This window comes from Platalea leucorodia (genome assembly GCF_965183815.1).
Source record: "Platalea leucorodia genome assembly, chromosome: 7".
Classification (NCBI taxonomy): Eukaryota; Metazoa; Chordata; class Aves; order Pelecaniformes; family Threskiornithidae; genus Platalea; species Platalea leucorodia.
This window is the reverse complement of record NC_138829.1, coordinates 8258953-8281880: the sequence shown is the minus strand read 5'-3', so window position 1 is coordinate 8281880 and position 22928 is coordinate 8258953. Positions and strand designations below refer to the sequence as shown.

Here is a 22928-nt window from a genome sequence, read left to right as displayed (position 1 = left end):
CTGAAAGTATCTGTGAGGACAGGCGGTCACTAATATATGGGATAAAATTACCATTCTTTTCATGTCTCTGTCTATAGAGGAAAAGAAGAGAATCATTTGAAGAAACATTGACAGCACTAGGCAGCTATGCAATTTTTGCCTCGTCTATTTAAATATACACATTGGTTTTAAATATAATTCTGAACTTATCTAGTCTACAACAAGGTCAAGAAACAGAGAAATGTACCCTGTACAGATTATTTCAGACACGAGGCAGCCTGTATACATTTTCACCTTCCCACTCATACCCCAGCATCTTGCTGTTGCTATGTTTTTAATTCTCTTGGGTTGTAAATAGGAAACAAAAGAACTTGGTACTTTTTCACACTATTGCAGATGGATAGATTGGAGCAGGTAGAATAATGCTGGAATTTGTGCTGAATTAGAAAAAAAGTCATGTTATCGTATTCTGTATTTCCAGCATCCAGAATCATGGGCTTCACAGGGCTGAAAGAAATGTGAAAATGTGAAGCCTCTAAATGAGGCTGGAAGGGTTTTTGCAAAAGATCTGCTCTAGCACAAAGCAAAGCTTTGGTCTTGGTGGAGAAAGGACACGATGAAATGGTTTGTCCCGTGAAAAGAAGAGGTCAGATCAGATGAGCAAAGTGGTAACCCTGAATGCTAAAATGTATGGCTTTCTTTCACATGACATTGATGATCTCACCAAGGTGGCGAAGGAGTATTTGAAAAAGTCATAGTTCTTCTTTCTTCTTATTTTTACAGCTAAAGGATTGCTGCTGTTTGGTATGTGTCTTACTCCTCCAGCTCCTTGTGGTACATCTTTCCCCACTTCCCCAGGCTTTCTGTATTTGCAGTTAATGCAGAACAGATGTTTTTCTTACCTAAGATGACAAGGGGTTTCTTACCAGTTTTACTTTCGTAAGAGGAGAGGCATTTTTAAAACCCATATTTTTGTGATTGAGATCTCTCAGCCTGTGAAGCGCCATAGGAAAGGATTGCTAGAGAGTATATGAAGCCATCTCCTGTCATTGCCAGCCCCTGACTCTTCTCCAAATCCTCATCTAATCACTGTACAGATCAATGCCCTAAACCTCAGAAAATAAAGTAAACCTTGAATCATTAACTATCAACCATCAGAAAGGTCACAGAATCACAGAGTGGTTGCGGTTGGAAGGGACCTCTGGAGGTCATCTTGTCCACCCCCCCTGCTCAAGCAGGGCCCCCTACAACCAGTTGCCCAGGACCATGTCCATATAGCTTTTGAATATCTCCAAGGATGGAGACTCCACAACATCTCTGGGCAACCTGTGCCAGTGCCCCCTCACAGTAAAACAGTGTTTCCTGATGTTCAGAAAGAACCTCCTGTGCTTCACTTTGTGCCCATTGCCTCTGGTCCTGTCACTGGGCACCGCTGAAAAGAGCCTGGCTTTGTCCTCTTTGCACCTTCCCTTCAGGTATTTATGTACATTAATAAGATCTGCCCCCCTGCCGAGCCTTCTCTTCTCCAGGCTGAACTGTCCCAGCTCTCTCAGCCTTTCCTCAGAGGAGAGATGCTGCAGTCCCTTAATCATCTTCGTGGCCCTTTGTTGGACTGTCTTCAGTATGTCCATGTCTCTCTTGTACTGGGGAGCCCAGAACTGGACACAGCACTCCAGGTACTGGCCTTACCAGTGCTGAGGGGAAGGATCACCTCCCTTGACTTGCTGGCAATGCTTTGTCTAATGCAGCCAAGGATACCATTCACTTTCTTTGCAGCATGGGCACATTGCTGGCTCATGTTCAGCCTGGTCCACCAGGACCCCCGGGTCCTTTTCTGCCAAGCTGCTTTCCAGCTGGGTGGCCCCCAACATAAATTGGTGCATGGGGTTGTACCTCCTTAGGTACAGGACTTTGCACTTCTTGTTGAACTTCATGAGGTTCCTGTCAGAGTAGCTGACAAAGCTGAGATGTGACAGATGAGAGCGTTGGGACTGAATCCAGCAGTTTGGCTGTGGTGGTTTTGGCTTTGCTGAGCTCCTTTCCATCACTTTCGTATCAGCTCTGTGGGGCAGGGTGACAAACTAGAGCTTGGGGACTTGCCCTGAATCCGTCCCCATGGACCACAGGGAAGTGTCTTTCCAGGGGAAGAGGACACTGCATGTATGCATGTGTGTAGGTACCTTCCCAGGGTCTGGAGGTGGGTGACTACCTTCCCAGAGGAGAACTGCTCTTTTTCTCTGGTTCTTGCAGCGTGGTTGCAGCGTGCCAAGAGCAATCGTCTGGATGCACCGTGGCCTCCAGCAATTATGAGAAATGTCGGGGCAGAGCTGTCATGATGCTGTTACCACGCTCACTTGCTCTTTGAAATCACTGGCTAAGAAAGATAAAGAACAGTTCTGTCTTTTGTCTTAAAGCTGTCTCCTTGCCACAGTTTTATAAACAATTAGGAAAAAGAAAACCACAATAATTTTCTCTAGAAATTAATAGTTCATATTCTGATCACTATAGTCTCTTTTGACCTTATTTAATACAGGAAGTGCATGTTCCTAATTGAACATCCCTGTAAGCTCAAGATGCGTATCTGAAGTTCCAATTTAGATTGGAGAATTTAATAAAATACTTCTATTTTTTTACCTTTTCACAGTGCATATTATATGTGCATTTTTGAGGTCATATATAAATAGCCAGGCAAGTGGTTTGTGTTGTGCTGGTGGTGTGGCATGATACTTAGATCTGTTCTGATTGCTAAATGATGAACAACGGATTTACATTTGCATGAATGTGATAGGTATGTGGTAAGTTGCAAAGCCAAACTGTAAATTATTTTTTTCTTTAAGTTTTATTGTTTTGTCTGTTCTCTGCTCTTCATTTTATTTACCCCAGGGCTTCCCTTAACTTTTCAAGTCCCTGACTCCTATCAGACAAGAGGCATTTAAAAATAAACCTAGCTAACATAGAAATGTTGTTTCCTTTCTCAGATGTGACATTTCCCCCAATTTTCACTTACTCAGCATTCAAGTTAAATAAAAGTAAAACCTTCTCCTGAACCCATTTCCTGACCGTTTGTTTGATATTTTATACACACCTGTGTAGTAAAATATCAGGCTATACCTGGCTAAACTGAATGTTGAGCATCTCTTTCAGTGCTCTTGGGGAGGCATTTCCTTCCTGAAGATATCTGAATTTTCACTTTTCCTGCTTAATGCCCAGGTGCTACACTGCTTAAACCCCTGGTGTTTTCTTTGCTCCCGCCAATCTACCTCATCCATTGACGCATCCGCGCCAGCTGTCACGTTTGGGCGTTTTTCCAGCAGGAATGACTTGATGACACGTTGTCGGGTCGGTGCTGCTGTCAGTAACAAACTCTGATTGCTCTTTTCTGAATGCTGCAGAGAAAATTCCCAAGGGGCAGCCCAGTGTGTGGGTCTCAAGCTACCATTAACGCAGATGTTTATCATTAGTTTAACAGCTAAATGTATTTCTTAATGCCATTAAAAATCTAGTGCTTAATCTGTCTTTAAAGTCTTAATGATTTTTTTTTTTTTTTTTGTCTGAAGCATTGCTGTTGATGCAGCCCTGAATTTTGCTGATTTTTTTTTTTTTCTAAGTTTTAGTTTTGTCCCTGAAGTCTAGTTGGGGCAAGAAACAGTGAAGACTTAAGGACCAGACTTTTGGGGCTGCTCCAGTGGCCCTGAATCAGCAGAAGCCTTTCTGTAGCTGGGCAGGATTTTACTTCAGCAGAATTTGCAGACTTTGGAAGCCTTTGCATCAACTTCAGAGGCTTAGAATTAGATTTCAGCAGCAGAGTAACTCCCCAGAAAGCTGAAAGCACAATGTGATCCCTCTAACACAATGTCTCCAAAAGGCAGAAGAAAGAACAAGCCAGAGTGTTTTGATTTTACTCAGATTTACTTGTGGTTGCCTTGAAGCAGCGGTATTTTTCCCTCTTTAGCAAGATCTTTAAGCCTGGAGGCTGAAGCTGTTCTGTGCAGCAATTTAAAGAAACTATTCAAGTTTGAGACTTAATATCGGTGAACATGAAGGAGATTTACTAGCTATGAATTAGGTTTGAGTACTTCTGACACGATTTCCTTCTGTCCTGCAGGTTGGACAAAGTTTGCCCGGTTGACACGGGCCCTGACGAACAGCCGGAGCGTACTGCAGCAGCTAACGCCGATGAACAAGGCCGAGGTGGTGCACAAACACTCCCGGTTAGCCGAAGTAAGTGGGACAGACACCAGCCTGCTCCCTTCGTGAGGCAGGAAGAGATGGGGGGCATAAAAACCCAAACCTATTCCTATTTGTGAATGATATTTTTAGAGGAAAATACTTCCTAACTCTGTTTTTTTCAACCTCTCCTCTGCTCATCCTAAAGCAGCACTATGTGCCAAGCCCGTGTTTCCGGGACAGGTCATGCTCCTTCAGTCATGAAAACAGTCTCTGTAGGTTGCTTTTACTTAAATGGCCCTATTTCTGTGCATGCAATTCTCAGTTTGCCAGTTGTTGCTTAACTTGGGGTGCACAGTGTCCTCTGCGTGCTGTCTCACAGCGACATGGAACCAGACTTGATGTCCTTGAGCCCTGTGGATGGTCGCTTACTCTCCCTGGGAAATGGGATTGTTTCAGAAACCAGGTACTCCTCTTTGGAAGTATCCCGGTCTGGGTCCCTGGGGTTGTACAGGCACACTGACTACATATATATCTTGACTTTCTTGCAAAGTCATTCCTGCAGTATTTTGCTCATCGTTTTTTTCTTCAGAACTGATGAAATGAACTCTTTGGCAGGTTGCAAACATCTCCTTAACAGTGCAGATGGTGCAACAAGTGAATGCCTTCAGGTTAACTGATGAAACAGAGGTACTGCTTTCATCTTCATGTCCATTGGTAATGAAAAATATATGGGTCAAAAATATATGGTCAAAATATATGAGCTACTGAAAATGACAACCCTAGCCACCTTGTGCCAGAGAGCTTGTCCTGGGTTTGATGCTAAGAACTGGTAGCAGCTTTAATTTTTTTTTTTTTTTTTTTTGTTCCCTTTCGTGGTTTTAGTGGACTTTGATAATAAAAGCTCTACTTAAATTAAAATCAGAATGGAAACGCACAGTTTTCAGGTGTTGGCAGCGTGATGCTTTCCCTTGAGTTATCCCATACCAATAGCTTGGATGACTGCTGAGTTACTCTCACATCTTGCTTTTCTGATTCATGACATTTCAGCGTTCTGTAAATCCAGTTATATCCATTATTGGTTAGTCTAGAGAAGGGAAGACTGGAGAAGATATGGTAACAATATTCAAATAAGTCTAAAGCAGTTGCATAGAATGAGGGAGGAAATTATTCACCAGGACCACCATAGCTAGAGAAAAAGTAATGGCATTAAGTCATAGCAAGGAAAATTTGGATCAGGCAGTAGGAAAAGCTCAGGTAAGGGAGAAGGTTGTACCCAGGAATAGGTTGCTTGGAGAGTGTGCAGTCTCCTGTCTTACAAGTTGTTTAGAGCTGCAAAATGCTGTCTAGGCAAAATGCTGTCAGGAATGCAGGCTGAGTGGATGTATGTCATCACTGTATAGGCCCCAATTTTCCATACTTCTGTGTTTGAGGAAGATCGTTATCATCACAGCTCATTTCTTGCAGAATGTACTGCCCACCTTTACCAGGCTTAACTGTTATCAGCCATTTTCATTAGTTGTATACAAGAATAATTCAGAATCTGTGATGAATGCAGCTGACTAACAAGATATTGTGTATTCTTCAGTGATTTAAAATTAAAAATTCATGCAGCATGAAAGAAATAATCATTATAGTTCAGTGGTCTCCATAGCCACTTGCCACCCACTCACCATGTCAAACTCAGCATGATATTATGTTAAGAATAATAATTATGCTTTTACGGTATCATGGGAGCTCCTAAGCACTCCACCACCAGAGGCATAGGGAACTATCAAGCATATGTTCATCGCATTCGGCTTGAGCCCTAAGAAGCTTATTATTCCAGCTATAGTGAGGCTGTTTCCAGCTCCTGCCCCAGTGAACAAGACAGCGAACAAATAGGCCTGTAGAAACCAAGGAAAGAAGTCCCAGTCCTGATTTATCACGATAGAAGAGTGTTGAGTCCAGAGATAACTGGAGATAACAAACAGATTATGAGTCAAAGCCAAAATGGTGTGTTAAATGCAGGGGACAATTTTGGCATTGAAAGAAGTTTCATGGGTTTGCACAAAGGCTGCTGTGGTAAAATGACTGTACCGGTCATTGCTTTTATTCCAGGGAAGGACCCATGGATCCACCAGTGAGTTCAGCGTACCACAGTGGCCAGCTGAATCTTGCCCATTGCGTGGTTATAGGAGTGCTGTTAGTGAGTTTTGTCCTGGTCACTGGGGAAGGGGTACCTGGATCTTGATATTTTTATGGGTGTTACCAGGGGTTTGGCATCTGTGAGGGCCTCTGGTGAGTGCCATTGGGAGCAGGCTGCCTGGTGTGCGTTGCTGTTCAGCTGGAGTTCAACACATGGCTTTGTGTTACACCGAAGCTGGTGTGATATGGGGCTGTTGGCAACGGGAGCAGCCATGGTCTCCTGGAGGTCTCTGCTGCACTTTCACTGCTGCCTGTGTTGTGGGTCTAGTGGTTTTCTGGCCACAGGATAAATTTATGTAACTCAGCTGACTCTGTAGAAAACAAATGGCTAACTAATGTAACAATAAGTTAATTTTTCGTCATATCAGTTTAACTGACTTTCCTTACAGGTCATGATTGCTAAATCTGGCCTTAGGGAGGGTGGGAACAGGTAGGCAGAAGCAGGTTTGCATCCCATCAGGTTACAGCGTGACATTGGGCCAGATTAGACACGTTGGGAAGCCACATCCTCCGACACAGAGTGAGAGAGGCTGCTGTTGTTGTCCCTTGGTGATTTCTGAAGAACAGATTTTCAGTAGAGCCAGGCTTTTACTGTTTGATCTCAGTAACAGCTTTCTCATCTTAAAAATAAGACTGCAAAGAATTAATGGAGAATCCATATCTGTGGTACTTGGGTTCATATTCTTAGTTGTGCTGTTTATTCAGAGACATTTACTCCTCTTCATCGAGCAAGCATCCTGTGTTTGATCATTTTTACACATATGGGACTGCTATTTGCAATCCAACTGTCCTTGCAAATACAGTGCATCAGCTTCAATATGGGACAGGTGTAGGGCTGAAATGAGTTTTAAAGTTGCTGAAATGATTTATTTTATCCCATACAGACTTGAGATCCCCAAATGTAAAAGGTGTTATTAGTTCCAAAATAGACATGAATCTTTCAATTGTCAGCGCGATATATTGCCACGTTGTGCGTTCCTTTGTGCTTTTGTTTCTCATGTTGGACTGAGATAAGAGGTAATTAGATGAGCTGGGAGGAATGTCTTAAGTGAATTTGGCTTGGTTCCTTTGCGATGTTTCCAGTTCCACATTTTACAAAAGTATGCATGCAGAGATTACAGTCATATGCAAAAAAGAAAAGTAATTACAAGAAATAAAAGAGAACCCACTAGTGATATTGAGCTTGTAAGAGCAACAACTTTTTGAAGAAAATGAGAAGGAAGTATGCCAGGGTGTTAGGGCAGAAATTGTGCACGAAGTGCTTCATTTTAGAAGGAGGTCAGCCAGCAAGGCTGAAGTCTGGTTTACCTTTGATGGGTATTGTTCTGGCTCAACAGTGGTTTAAAAAAGAGGTCAGGCACGAAGGATTAGTCTTGTAACACTTCCAAATATGAATGAATATTCATGTTCATAACTGCAGAGTATAAGCTGGTGTGGCAGTACCCACAACCTGTTTATGGAGCCTCCGTGCCCTTGCTATTGGCATGGTTTCCCTTCAGTCCATCTGCAAGGACCTCCCTTTTTGCAAGAATATCCTTAGATGCTATGCTGCTGCCATTCATCGAGTGATAGCTGCCTCCACACATTCTTAATAAATCAGATAGATAATTTAGAAACTGTGAATTGACTTGCAGTGTCCAATGAACACAGTCCTGTCTTTGTGCTGCTCCTTGCAGAAATCCATAAGAACCCTTATTGGATCATATTAATTGAAAACAGTAACATTTGCTTTTCTGTCTTTTACAGGTTCTCCAGCTGGGATCTGATATTCTTCCTCAGTACAAGCAAGAAGCTCCAAAGACTCCACCACACATTATACTACACTATTGTGCTTTTAAGACCACTTGGGACTGGGTCATCTTAATTCTAACCTTCTACACAGCAATTATGGTTCCATATAACGTCTCCTTCAAGACAAAACAGAACAACATTGCCTGGCTTGTGCTGGACAGTGTCGTGGACGTTATTTTTCTGGTTGACATTGTTTTGAACTTTCATACGACCTTTGTTGGCCCTGGTGGAGAGGTTATATCTGATCCCAAACTCATAAGGATGAACTACCTGAAAACATGGTTTGTGATTGATCTTCTGTCCTGTTTACCGTATGACATCATCAATGCCTTTGAGAATGTGGATGAGGTAAGTGATTGTAGTCTGCCTCAAAAGGATTGTTTTAATTAGGAATTAATTTAGGAGCATGCTCCCAGGCATCTGGCAGCAATAAGAGGCAACTGAAACCGTGCAAATATGCAGGGATGGTCTGAAGCTGCTGGGCTTTACCTACGCAGCATTCCCATGTTGGAGAAGAGACGTCTTATGATTTCAGTACCATGTACGGGTGTGTACATTAATGATGTGGGTTTTAGAATCCCTTGCTTGTCATCCAAAAGCATTGTTGCACGTCCATACCAAAACGGGCTGGACCCCTGCCACAGCCTCTCTTTTCAGCTCATACCCAGTGATTGACTTTAAGCAGTCCTAATCCATTGCAGGGCAGACTAATATGGCTTGACGTAAATAATCAAAAGTCTGTATCTGCTCTGGCTGAAGCTGGTGGCAAATTTGCCACTGAGTTATACGAAAATAGAGAATGCCTCTGAATGAGCATTTTTAAAATCCTGCCCTAGGACTGCTCTTTGAACCATGCTGTAATTATCTTTTTTTTGTGATATCTTTTTAAATGTCTGATTGAGAGGGAGATTTATCTCCATTTTTTTAAACAGTTCTTGAGTTACTGCTGGAATTTTAGAAACTGTTTGAGGAGAGAAAACATAAATATCTTAAACGGACACTGAATTAAAGCTTTTTAACTGCTCAATGTATTAACATTTACGAAATCGAGCTTGCAGCCTAAGATAATAGAGAGAACAAGCAATAACTATGACAAATAATGCATGCACAAGTCAGTGTAGAGAAAATTAATTATTAAAATGCAACTATAATGGCATTAGGAACTGCTTTAATTTTTCTCTAGAGCCTTTTATCTTTAGGGCCATAAACAGATGAAAAAGCCTCTGTTCATTTTTTAACTTTTTAACAGTTTTTTTCTTAGAACACCATTGAGGTTTTTTTAATTTTTTTTTTTTGTTTTTAAATTCTCAAATTCTACAGTTGTATATTCTCACTATATAAAATCTACATTCTTATTTTTTAATGCAGATTTTGTAGAGCTCCTTTAAAATTCCATCCCTGCCTCTGTGCTAAGTACCATCTTTTGACATTGTTCCATTTTATTTATAGCAAATATGACAGAAGTGATAATACTTGCAGCTTAAATTCAAGATCATATGAGGGCTGCCCGTCAGGAAGCAGGTTGTACAGTCAGGCTGTGTAAGGAGGTGGTATTATCAAGGTTGTAAATATAATACAGCTTTTTAAGATCACCAATTTCAGACTGAGAGGAACCCGATTTTTATAAAAATGCAGCGTTATCTCCAGATTTTTGCTTTAATATGTAAAACAAACAGAAAATTTCTGTGCCCAAGTAGTACAGATTTAAACGATGAGCTTAACCTCTTTATCTACATATAGATGGGAAATAAACCATCTGTAATATTTGTGACAGCGAAGAGAATCATTGGCATAGCACATTATAATTGAGGCACACTTAAAGTGGCAAACTTTAACCAAAATGTAATAACAATAACAAGGTATCATGAGGTCCAGTGATCCTAGACCTGCTATCATTTACCTTCAAATAAATGAAATATCAACTCCTTTTTAATAAGAGAACCAATAGTAACATTTCTTTCTCATGAAATGGTGTGTTATGGCCCTGGAGCCTCCAGCAGACATTGGAGTATAACTGCCTATGTATTTGATTTCAAACCCCTCCAACTCCAGTTTTCCCTAGTGCCTGAAAAGAATTGAAGTGATTTTGAAAACAGGTATGTAAACAGTCAGTCTTTCCTCCTTGGGTCTACGTTCTCCCTTTCCTCTGTCTTCCAGGGGAGATTTTTTTTTTTTTTTTTTGTATGATATGTCTTCATTTCTGACATTTAAGTCATTTGAGCTGGTCGGTGTGTTCTGGGTGGTTGTAGTTATTAATGCTCTCTATCTTCATTTGGCTTTTGACATTTATTTTGACTGATGCTTCTTTTCTGGGATTTAACTTCTTGTCCCACTAGCAGCAGTGTGCTCAAACACTGTTCATGGGTAAAGAATCAGTAAATCGATAAGCTTAATTTGGAAGAAATATTCCGATTGATGAAAAGGAGAGTATTTCTCATTAGAAGGTGAGTGTTTCCTCCTTAGGCAAGTAGGAGAGAGAAGAGTTCTTTTAGCTCTTGATTCTGCTAGGTTTTAGCTCTTTATCTTGGCCTGGGTGTTGCATTTGTCTTCAGCATTAAAGTTGGCGATTGTGGCATTTCAGAAAAAGTAAACAGAAAATCAGAGCTTAGTGGTAAAGACCTTGGGAGCAGGTCCTGGTGCTCTTTGAGTTCTTGGTATGGCGGTGAAGGATGGACCCAAATCAGAGTGAATACCCCTAAAAGCCAGCTAAGTGAAAGGTGACTTTCCAGATTTCCCTTGTATGTCCTACCTCCATCCCTCCTTTTTCTACATAAAGCATCAAATGCAATTTTGTTAGTTGTTAAGGGACTACATGAGTAGGGGGGAACACCATTGCAGGCAGTTTCTTTTCCTCCCTATGGGCAGGTCTCTCACGCATAAAGAAGGATACGGCCAAAGAAGTTTAGGTTTGTGTCTCTCCATTGTAGATGTAGACTACTATATGTGATATAGGTGCATGAATGTTCTCACGCAGAGGCTGCTGAGTCATTGTATAAGATGTCTTATGCACTTGAGTGCTATTTTATAATAGAATTAAGAATTCTAGAATAGAATAAGAATAAGGAGATAGAATAAGAATTAAGGAGGTAAATTGAGAGATTAAAAAAAGGAGTCTGAAAAAAGGAAATGTGAGTTTTCTTACTGAGGCTTGGAGTTCTTCAAATGCAGTCAGTCTGGGCCGGAGTAGGAACAGTGTCATTTCCATCATGGACAACATTAGGCCAAGGCTGGAGTCCTGTGAAATTCCCACCTGAGGCAAACATGACTGCAAATCAAAGTTGTTTTGTTGTTGAGTGGATGTAGAGCCTCAGAAGAAGGATATGATGAAAAGGATTATGACACACAAGTTGCGAATTGAGGGGGATTAAGATGATTTGAGGCAGAATTAGAGGTGTAGGTTTCCATGCTTGGAGTTACAGAGCCAGGCTGTTATAGTCTGCTCGGGGGGATTTGGATGTATGACAAGGAGGGGGGAAAGGTGAGATAATGAGAGAGAGAGAGATACCTTGCACAGCATAGGGTGATCTAAATTGATGTGATGGATGAGGAATTAAGTGGCTAAGTGGTATTGAAAGGGTAGGAAAACAAGGCAAAATAGGAGAAAAATGAGCTAAGAGAGGCGAAAGTGGAATCCTTAGTGGGATATGTGCTTTATTTAAGAAAATTGGTAGGATGATAGTCCTAGAAATCAGAAAAATGTATGGCATCTTTTCTAATTGGGAAACATTACTTGCACTGGAATACATTCTGGCTAAACCAAAGCCATGCAGAAAACCTTTCATATATAGAAGTATGAGAAGGGACACTATAAATCATACTGAGGAATCCAGCCAATTTCCAGGGTATGAACCAGAATGGAGGGTGTGTGTTCAGAGTCTCGGAAACTAGGCTGATTATGTTTTTTTTTAAGTAAAAGAGTTCTCTAAAACTTCAAGTTTAGTCCAAAAGTGCATGTCTGTCTGTCTCTTTTTTTTTTTTTTAAATTAAAAAAAAAAAAAAAAAGGAAAAAATGTTTAGAGTAATGGAGGATATGGTGTTTGGATCCAAAGATTTTGGTCACATGAAGTTCCTATTGTTGTTAGGCTGTGAAGTGTGTAGCGACTAGAAGTTTGATTTTTGTCTTGGAGTTACATGAAGAGATTCTAATTTTTTCCCTGAGTACTTAGCTGTATGTAACAACTCTTTCCATTGCTGTATGCACTGTCAGTTATATTTCTAAAATCATGACTCCCTACTTTTGAAGCTAGAGAATTATTTTCCCTTGAGGCTTAGCCTTTATATGTGTTCTGCCTACTACAGAGAGATAAATATCCAACCTCTGTTAGTCTGGGCTACCAAAAGTTTGTTTATAGTGTGGGTAACCATCGATTCCATACAAGTCACAATTATCAGAGTCACACTGTGCTGAAATTGTCAGCAGATGGGTTTACAGTGTGCCTGAGGACACCGATCCCATTGCTTGTTCAGATATTGTCAAACCATGGTACAACTCTCTTTGGGACCAAATGTGTGGGTTTACATCTCAGGGAAACCAGGATTTTGTGCAGGTGCTTGGCTCTTGTCCCCAGATGGAGCCATGCAATTGGGAGAGTGCCTGGATCTGGAAGGACCTCAGGTACAGGCGCACTGATACAGTGCTGCTGAGGGCTGCATTTGAGCATCTGTAAATTAGTGCATGGAATAAATATTCCCAAGACTAGGTAGATGGACAAGCTTTTGGACAAATGGAAAATGCTTCCACAAATTAAGTGTTAAACACAGCTGAAAAAGCCCCCTTTGCTATTTGGAAAAATATTGGTGTCTTCCCCCCCCCCCTTTTCTGGGAATTTTCACTGCGATTCGTGAATTTCTGAGTTTGTAATGAAACAAAACCTAGAAGCTTGATCTCATCTCTGCCAGAAACATGGCCCTACAATGACATGGCACATATTGCGAAGAATGGGAGCAGATGTTAGGATGGTACATACAGATAGCCAAATAGATAGTTTTCAAATGAGTTGTATAAAAGATCATCCTTTCTGCAAAGGTTAGTTTTCATGAGCCAATGGCTGGAAGTGAAAGCAGACAAATTTAAATGACCTAAAACTCTAAAGTTCTATATCTATTGTTTAATAATGTAAGACTACATGACCCAATGGCCTTTAAAATTTAGTGATCTGTGCAGGACATATTAAGGCATGGAATACTTGTAATTGTAATCTTCTTTTAATTACTATTATCGATCTGTTTCAGCAGTGGCAGAAACTTCTTTGCATCACTGCAACTAATAGCAACTAAAATAGCAATGTCTGTAAATTGAGAGCAAATAAAAGCTGATACAACTATTTTAGTCATATTCACATCTGCAGTGCTTTACTGCAAACATTCCCTTTTTAGGAGATATTTGAAAAAGGGTTTATGGACCCCGGTCTGAGTGGCACATGCAAGGTGAAGATAAATTGGTGTGTTTCAAGTACACAGCTTTTGCTCTGAAATAAAGTCTATGGCTAGCTACCTTTCGTAAATCTAGGTGGCTGACATGGAGAAAATAATTCCCAGAACTAAATCCCTGCTGCAGCCAAGTGTTAAAACTGTGATGAAGACTCCTAGCAGCACAATGACAGACGCGCTAAGCCTGGGACCTGGCATTTTCCCCTTTGTTATGCAGTCAGAAGGCAATTAAATATGAAGAATACTGTCATCCTGCTGTAGTGTGCAGAAAAACACAATATAATAATACAATGGCTTGGTTATGGTGTCCAAATAGAAATGTGTGCACCATAGGTGTATATTGTATAGATGGTCAACCATATTCACCTCTGTCGCTTATTCACCCCTGTCACCACTATTGCACTTAGTTGCAGAATTGCACTGTGTCTCTTTAGCTTTTATTCAAGTTCTGCCACTGTTTAACTACCAGCTTTTTTAATGCCATACAAGATCTGGGATATTTCTGCAGGTTCCCCTATGGAGACACATGAATGTCATCTTGACGTGAGGGGCAACTTGTGAAAGGAAGGGACTGAACCGGAGTCGATGCGGGGGGTGGTGGGAGGGCAGGCAGGGTTGTCCCACGAGATGGATGTGACCTGGTAGCCTCGTGCTGCACCACTCTGGTGTGGATTATGCATACTGAACTTTATGTGTCAGTGGTCTTCCCCCACCCCCCCTTTTTTTTTAATGTGTGGTATGTGTTGCTGGGAAGCAGATGTTGGGTACAAGCCATTTAAATCAAATCTTTAGTCAGAGATGTATTAAGTGATGCAGAGTCCAATTGGGGCAAATTGTGTGCGGAGTACTTTCAAGGGAAGCTTTGAGTCCTGCATGATCCCTTCGCTTGCAAAGGAGGAGAAGGCTTACAAAGGAGATGAGGCAAATGAGATAATCTGGTCAGATACTCACTAAAATAATGCTGATGGAAGTAGTGCAAATCCACACCACTGAGATTGCTGTACAGAGCTGTCAATGGGAGGAAAATAGTCGCAGGCTTAGAGACGGGCAATTGCTCTGAAGAGAATGGAGCCAAGGTACAGCCTTGGAGAAACTAACTGCATGGCTAATATCAGAATTAGCAAAGTTTTACTAGCGAGACAGCCTTGTAACTTGGTGTGAGTCTATTTTGTTCAAGACTGGGTTGGTGTTACATCTACCCCTTGACGTCAGGGATATGTGTAGTTCCAGAAGTACTTGCAGAAGCATTGCAGCTCAGGTTACTCTCTCCAGGTATTTCTTCTCTTTTTATTCCTATATTGGCATAGGAAATTTGTAGTTTGTTGCTGGCATTAAACTATCAGCTAAGTTTGGTATCCTGCTCAGAAGCTGTGACAACTGATGTGACACAGACCTTCCTCTCCCTCCCATTTCATCCTCTGTCCATCTTCCCTAAGAAAGTGAAAATTACCAGATCTTAGGATATCATCCTCTTTTTTCCCTGGTTGGGCACACTGATGCACTAACAAATAAATAGTGCAAGATGCCATACCCCCCTTACCTTGAATCTAGAACAAATATTTTGAAATCACCCTTCTTTTTATGACCTTAGTTTTTCACTGTTTGAAATGTATTGTGTTGTATAGTTGTGCCATAAACAATTCACGAGGAGTTTATTTATGATGTTATAGCTTATTGACATTTGTGTTAGGTGGGGAACAAAAAAAAAGAAAAGCTCCCACGTCCTCCCGGAAGAAAAACATGCATCTCAAGCAATAAATTTAGAGGTGCTTTCAGAGACTGCATGAGAAAACCTACTTGCTTTCATTTTGCTGTAAGGACTCAATTTTGTGCTCACTGCAGTCACTACTCCCAGTGCTACCAGTGGTGCAGGGTCAAGTATTAAATGGGCTCTGCTTGTATCTGGACCCAGGATCTAGATAGCTAGTGCAGAAGCACAGCCCCTCACTCCTGTGTGAATTTACATAATTGAATGCAACCCTAAATTCAGTTCTTAAAGTGGTGATAAATCAGAAATGTTGCTTTTTTATTTTTCTCATTCCAGCATTTTGATTTGTAACTGTGCAACTTTATTACGTTAATTGTTTACCTAAAAAGAAGGGTTTCTGAGATATGTTGGAAGATTTATTTTAACATTAACTCCAGTAAAGAAGCATTAAGGAGCTAACCAGGGATTTTAGAGCTAAGCTCTATTTAAGTAGCTAAGCTCAAAAATTTCTTTTGGGAATGATTCGCTGGTTAAATTTCAAACAGCCTATACATCCTCCTGGATACTCCTCCTGCACTGCACAGAACAGTACCTTCTGGATACGTGCCAGCAGGCTCACCCGCTCCTGTTGGCAAGACTCACCGTTTCAGTTGTTCCCAAAATCTGTAGGCACTTTGTTTTCTTTTACATTGTGTACCATCATGTAACAACTGCTCAGTGAAGATTGCCCAAGGTTTACAAAAATGGTGCCTTTTTCACTGCTTCAATACCAAATGCTGAGCTATACCTTGACTCTACAGAATCAGCTAAGTGGTTCATTTGGGTGAATTTTTTTTGTGTATAATTACTTCTGGTGAGGGAAAGGTAATGAAAGTTTTGCCCGTGCTTCTTTAAATAAAGTATTTGGACTGTATTTCAAAATGTACTAAGCATGGGCTTCATCTGATGAAACACAGGGCCAGGCATAGTCCACAAGGAGATACCGGCCTGTTCAGAGTATGGCTCCTCATGTTCTAAGATGCATCTCCAAAACAGGTCTGAGGAGTCACCCTGCCCTAAAATGCCTGTTTCTTACCATTGACTGTAATGACATGCTGGTGTGACTAGCTCAGATGCAGACCCCTCCATGGTATAGTTTAGGACGAGATGAGGTGCATCCTCCCCTTGAGACTGTATTTGCTTCACTTCAACTTTTCAAAGGATAAAAACAAAAGAAGAAAAAAATAACAGGGGTAAAGCTCACAGGGACCTTTTGAGTCACTGAGTATCACCCTTCCCATAAACTGGTCAAAATCCACCTTAACTCATGGTGTCTGCAAATCTGTCTTAATTCGCAGTCTGCACATTTGTCCCTGTGCCAGCCTTCTTGGTTAAATATTTCTTTTCCTTCCCTCATGTTTATCTCCTTGATGTGCTTAGAAAGAACTGCCATCCCCCTCTCCCCCTGCATAAACACGCCTATTTGCCTTTCCTTAATCTAAGCAAACTGATCTTGTCTAGAAACCTCATTTATGAAATTTTATGACAATTTTCTTGGCCGTTCCAACTGCCTCTCTCTGCACAGAGTTAGGTTTGAATATATCTCTGTAGGGCAGAGCTGTACATATTACTCCAGGTGGAGAATTCATCTTTGCTTTGTAATTGGGGTTTGGCTTTTCCGCTTGACAGTGGAAACACTCAACTGATCCATCCTGGAACTGGATTAACCTCTTCTGTGAGTGCAACCCACTGATTGCTCTGAGTCACTGTGGGATTAACCCGTATACCCAAATATTTCCTTTTCTCAGTAATCTTCAGCTAAAGATCTTAGTGGTTGTAGAAATTTTTGTTAATTTGCCCTGTAATGGATGCCTTGAGACTCTGTATTGTTAAACTGTTTCACATTTTCCTTTATTCCCACCCAGTTATTCTTTGCACTGACAGTCTATTCCGAAGTTGTGCCTTCAGCAGATTTTGTGACCGTATAATATTTCTGCTTACATCACTAAGAAACCAACAAAATCACCAAGAGTCACCACTTGTAACCCTTGCTCACCTTCCTTTTAATGGTTTCCATTTTGCCATCCTTTTCACAAGTTCCTCAGTCACCTTACAATCCCAGTTGTGGTCCCTGTTTTCTGTGTTTCCCAATAATTTCACCCCTTGCGTTACTGAAATACTGCATTTCTTTTATTTAGAAAATGGACTGTGTTACCAGAGAAAGCTATCAGGAAAACTTGGCTAGATCCCAGCTAACCAAAGCTTAGCAAACCTATTGCTGCACTGATTGCATTTTGATTTATCTCAATGTTTCTAATTATTCTTTCCCTTAACATTTGTTCAGGTAATGTATTTGTTTATTTCCTTCTTGATGCATTAGCTTTTCTGGAAAACATCAACATCATCTTTGAAAACTAAAGCTAAGAATTAATTTAATTTTTAGCCCAAGCCTGGATTATTTTTACTTCATTGCCGCTTAATCACTTTTGTTGTTCTTTTTTCATTTATGAATGTGAAGAATCTTTGGGTATTTGTTTTAATGTTCTTTACAAGGAAAAGTTCAACCTGACATTTGGCAATTCTCACTTTATCCCTATTCTTTTTACCCTCTAAGGTGTAGCTTTCCTGTTGATCAATTTTTTTATTTCTTATATATTGTCAGTTCTCTGCTTCTGTTTTTTTCCTTTGGGTGATTATTTGTGCATTTATAACTGATGCCCAGCTTTATGAGTTTTTCCCCTTCTTTGAGATACAACCTCTGCATGTTTTGTACCTTTTGACATACGGACATTCCAGGTGTCCTCTGCTGCCAGGTGTCTGACTCTCCTATCTCTCACAGTTCAGTGGTCTTCACTTATTATTGTCTACAGTTCAATATACTATCCTTTATAATTTACCAGCTCTTGCCCTTTTGAGATCAAGAATCCCAGTCCAGTTCACTTTGTGATTGTTCATTTTTTTGTGAACTGATTCAATTCCTTCTTCAAGCCCATGAAGACTTCTGCAAAATCCTATGAAAACCAAATGTAGTGTAGCATCACTTTCTGTGGAGTAATTGGCTATTCAATGAAGAAATAAGCATGCTATTGCATCTGTGAAAAATCTCAGCATAGTGCTATTAATAGCATTTATTCTCCAAGCTCATATGGAGAAAGATAAGTCTCACATTGTGAGGCAGTGCTCTGTAATATCTATCTCGCTAATAACATAATACAGGCTTGGATGCTGCCCAGATCCAGGCTATCCAGATTTCTAAGGATAGGTTTAATTTCTCCTCCTGTAAGCTGTGTAAGTGATAGGCTTCAGCTTCTTTGTATTCAGTGGGAGGGCAGAGAGACAGCTCCAGGAGGTGATTCATCCCATCCCCGGCTGTGTGAGACGGATTGGGTGAATCACTCTCCTGACATGCCTCTCTGCTCACCAGGGAGGAAAGCTGGACTATTCACATAGACTGGATGGTTGGCTGTAAGGTTGCAGCATTAAGTGAGATGAATTCCCACCCCAGGAGGGTGGTTAGTGCTCAGTCATGGTGTGGCTGTGGCTTGTGCAGGTGTGCTCGAGCTCAACTTGCATGAAACCATTTTGCTCTTGCATGCTCTTTTTATCAAAAGCTCAGCTTGAGCTGCAGAATCCTCAGAGGATTTGATCACTTTAATGGCTAGTTTTGCTGAATGCAGGTTGCTGTAATTGCTTGCATCTAGTAATTCTAAACATATTAGCTTAAATTTAGCTTAAGAAGGTCTGTATATACTGCAGTGACACCTTTGACTGCAGTGGCAACATGCCCTACAGCTTTTCATAGAAATGTTCCCAGCTCTGGTTCTTGGCCACTCCATAAATTCTTTAAAACCACAATGTGCTGAACATCAAAGCATAGTGAAAAGCTCTTCTTTTTTTCCCTCTGACCTCTTCCGAGACAGTGTTTTCTATTAAATGATGCAGTACCAATCCCCATTTTCAGAGCCAGGAGGATTTCAGTTTTAGAACACATTTAAAATACATGTTTCATTTTTTTTTGTTGCTGTTGCATATGTGCCCACAGCTAACAACAAATAAATAAAAAAAATCATGGAGTGCAATCTAATCGAAAAAGCGCCTAGAGTTAAAAACACATTGTTCCCTAACAGGAAAAAAATTATGCATGAATTTATCATTTCAGCATACTGGGATTTAATTTTGAGGTTTAAGCAGATTTTAGTATATTTAGATGGTAGAAACTAATGGCTGGTTTTGGTTTTTTTTTTACTTTTTAAAACATTTAGGCAATAATTTCCTACTGCAGAAAAGACTTATTAGATTAGCAAGTAACCAGCTGATTAAATTTTTTACGTCTTTTACAAAGATGCAGCTCTGCTATTCTGTTGCTCCTTTTGTGTAGAACAGACTCCACTTTCTTTTTCCTGGCTTAGGAGGACATCTCTGGCACTCATACTAGCTTGAATGATTTCCTGCACTTGTTAACCTTCATTTTCCTTTGGTGACAATGTTCCTCTCAACCCCCCTATAACATGACCTTGACAGCTTCATCCGTCCTATTGCCTGGCTTATCAGGAATTCGTTAAGCGCAAGAGAACTTAGCTCCCTGTTCTTGCTCAAGCTGCGGAGGTCTGTTCCCAGGGCCTGTATCGCAATTGCAGGAAACATCTCTCTCAGCCTTGTGGTCAGAGAAGTCTAGAGTCAGACACGCAGCTTAGACACTTTTTTCATCCTGGAAGACTGAAGTTTGACAATGTGTAACATCTAGGATCTGAAATGGCAAGATTCAGGTAATTTTAATAGGAAGGAGTAGTCCCTCTGCATTTCAGACTGAGTGCTGTCATCACTTGTGCCTCCACCATCAAACTGAATTTCCTTTCTTAGTATATGAAGAGAATTTGAGAACGCAGACTTTGCAAGGCACTTATGTCAATAAACTTGGGCTTTCTTTAATCATGAATGGCTAATTTAATTCCAAAGTTGAACATCCATTCCTCAAAAATGTCTTTCTGGATAAATTTGACATTGTCTACATCCTTTGTGGTGGCTTCAGCTGTCTGCTAAACTGAAACGGTGGTACAAAAAGGGCTGGTTCAGGGCTACTGCTTGTGTCCTTTCCAGATCCAATGGCCTTAGAAGTCACTGGGAAAGTCTCTTGTGACTCACACTTGTAACACTTAAGTTGATGATAGGTATCAGACAGGAATTTGGTTCGAAACTTGACACAGAAAATGCAATTCTGGAGTAGGTGGTTTTTCAGTTAAAAGATTTCTACAGCTGAGATGATTGAAGATGAGCAAGCTGAATGTCCTCATCTGATTAAGATGTGATCAAGTACATTAGTCAAAACCTCAAGGGGCAGGATTGGATGGTTCATAACATAACGAGATATTCTCCGATATTACAGACAATTGGCCCAATTGACTAAATATGGCCACAGAGTGACAAATGCTGCTCCCAGAAGGCTGGATCTTCAGTATCAAACACATGCGTTATTTAGATGATTCTAGTGCCAAAGAGGATTACATGCTCCATTCAAAGTTTCTAATCACCTCTCTGTTCCTTGAGTGCTGAGGTTACTTTAGTTAGAGCACCTGCTCATCCTTTAGTAGAAGGGTTTGCAAAATATTCATTATGGAGCATAAATACAGTTAAAAAAAAAAAAAAAAGAAATTAAAGGCAGCCAGCAATCAGTTGAGTTCAGAACACTGAATTTCTTGATAGCCCAAACTTAATTCAAGGCAGTTAGTCTTTCACATAATTTCCACCAAAGACATTGTTGCTGAATCTTAGGCAGAGCTTTGTGTATTAACAATTGTGCATTTATTATCAGGTGATTTTTTTAAGTATCAAGGTACCAGCTTGACCCAGCCCAGTACTTAAACAGTGCGATGCATCACATGTTCATTTAGTATGTGCTTAATTGCTCTTTCATGCGTAGTGTTTTATGGAGTAGGCTTTTAAAGTTTCCAATATTGTCTTTATATTTTGCAAGATTAGACATGAAACGTGAATGGTCAATAAATATATCTCTGATTTTTTGGCCTTAAAGTGGTGGGTCAGGCTGAACTGGCTTTAAGACTTACCGTGAAACTTACTTAAATGAATTACTCTTTGGAAAGAATGCATTTCAATGTAAGCTAAAATGAAACATTTCTCTTTGTTTTATACATAAGAGATGTGATTGTTATCTGTGCTTAGGAAAAAAAAATAATCACAGCACGATTTTTCTCTCAGACTTTGAAATAAATGCTGTATTTTTATATTAGTTGTACAACTGCTAAACTGTCCACATAACTTAGAGAAGATGTAGAATCATAGAATTGTTTAGGTTGGGAAAGACCTTTAAGACCATCAAGTCCAACCATTAACCTAGCACTGCCAAGTCCACCACTAAACCATGTCCCTAAGCACCACGTCTGCCCATCTTTTAAATACCTCCAGGGATGGAGACTCAACCACTTCCCTGGGCAGCCTGTGCCAGTGCCTGACTACCCTTTCAGTGAAGAAATTTTTCCTAGTATCCAATCTTAAATCTCCCCTGGCACAGCTTGAGGCCGTTTCCTCTCGTCCTATGGCTTGTTACTTGGGAGACAGACCCCCATCTCGCTACAGCCTCCTGTCAGGTAGCTGTAGAGAGCAATAAGGTCTCCCCTCAGCCTCCTCTTCTCCAGACTAAACAACCCCAGCTCCCTCAGCCGCTCCTCATAAGACTTGTGCTCCACACCCTTCACCCACTTTATTGCCCTTCTGTGGACACGCTCCAGCACCTCGATGTCCTTCTTGTAGTGAGGGGCTCAAAACTGAACACAGTACTCGAGGTGCGGCCTCACCAGTGCTGAGTACAGGGGGGCGATCACTGCCGTAGTCCTGCTGGCCACACTATTCCTGATACAAGCCAGGATGCCATTGGCCCTCTTGGCCACCTGGGCACACTGATGGCTCATGTTCAGGAGGCTGTCAACCAACACCCCCAGGTCCTTTTCCTCCAGGCAGCTCTCCAGCCACTCTTCCGCAAGGCTGTAGCGTTGCATGGGGTTGTTGTGACCCCATGTATATGTAATATGGATTTGTATGTAACATGGATCCATATTTAATATGGATGGAGAATGAAGCGTCAGACTGTAAACTTTCCTGATCAAGGGTTGACTCTCGGTTTGGGTTTGTGCAGTGGAAAGTGCAGTGTAAGCCTTGCCACTGGGAAGAACTTAAACTACTGGGTGAAAAAAGGGCACACTCAAGTTTAGATTCCAGGTCTGTAACTCCCTCCTTAGCCTTAATCTTGGTAATGAACAGTGACTCTTTAAGTAAAATGGAAATAACGTGTATCTCCTTGACCAATGCAATAGGACCTGATCCTTCAAAAAAAACACCCTGCTGTTTTCTCCCTCTGATTTCATAGCAAGTTGTAAACTTTCAGAATCAGGGCGAGTTCACTGAAACACATTGCAGATTAATTTTGTGAAATACACTATTAAACTGCTCTGTAGTTTTCTTTTTTTAATGTAGATACTGTTTCTGTGGAGTGTGACCCTCATTCAGTACTCCGTTCGCCCCAGTCCATTGTGTAATGAACATTGCAAGGGACTTCCCAGTTTATTGGACAAATTGGCTGTTCAGAGTGCCTCACAGACATATATCCCAAAGCAAAGAAGTAGGTACATGTTTAGATGGAAATCAGAATGATAAACTAGACCTGTGTCTTGTGTAA

General features: G+C 40.9%; 1 protein-coding gene across 1 annotated transcript in view; it reads left to right on the top strand.

The window, feature by feature from the left end:
- Positions 1–22928, top strand: part of KCNH5 (potassium voltage-gated channel subfamily H member 5) — a gene marked incomplete at its 3' end in the record, with an annotated part of 160392 nt that overhangs the window by 35857 nt on the left and 101607 nt on the right. Inside the window, exons 5-6 of the mRNA XM_082317131.1 lie at positions 4085–4200; positions 8080–8472. Of these exons, the coding sequence (XP_082173257.1) occupies positions 4085–4200; positions 8080–8472 (509 nt within the window). The remainder of the gene's footprint in view (positions 1–4084; positions 4201–8079; positions 8473–22928) is intronic.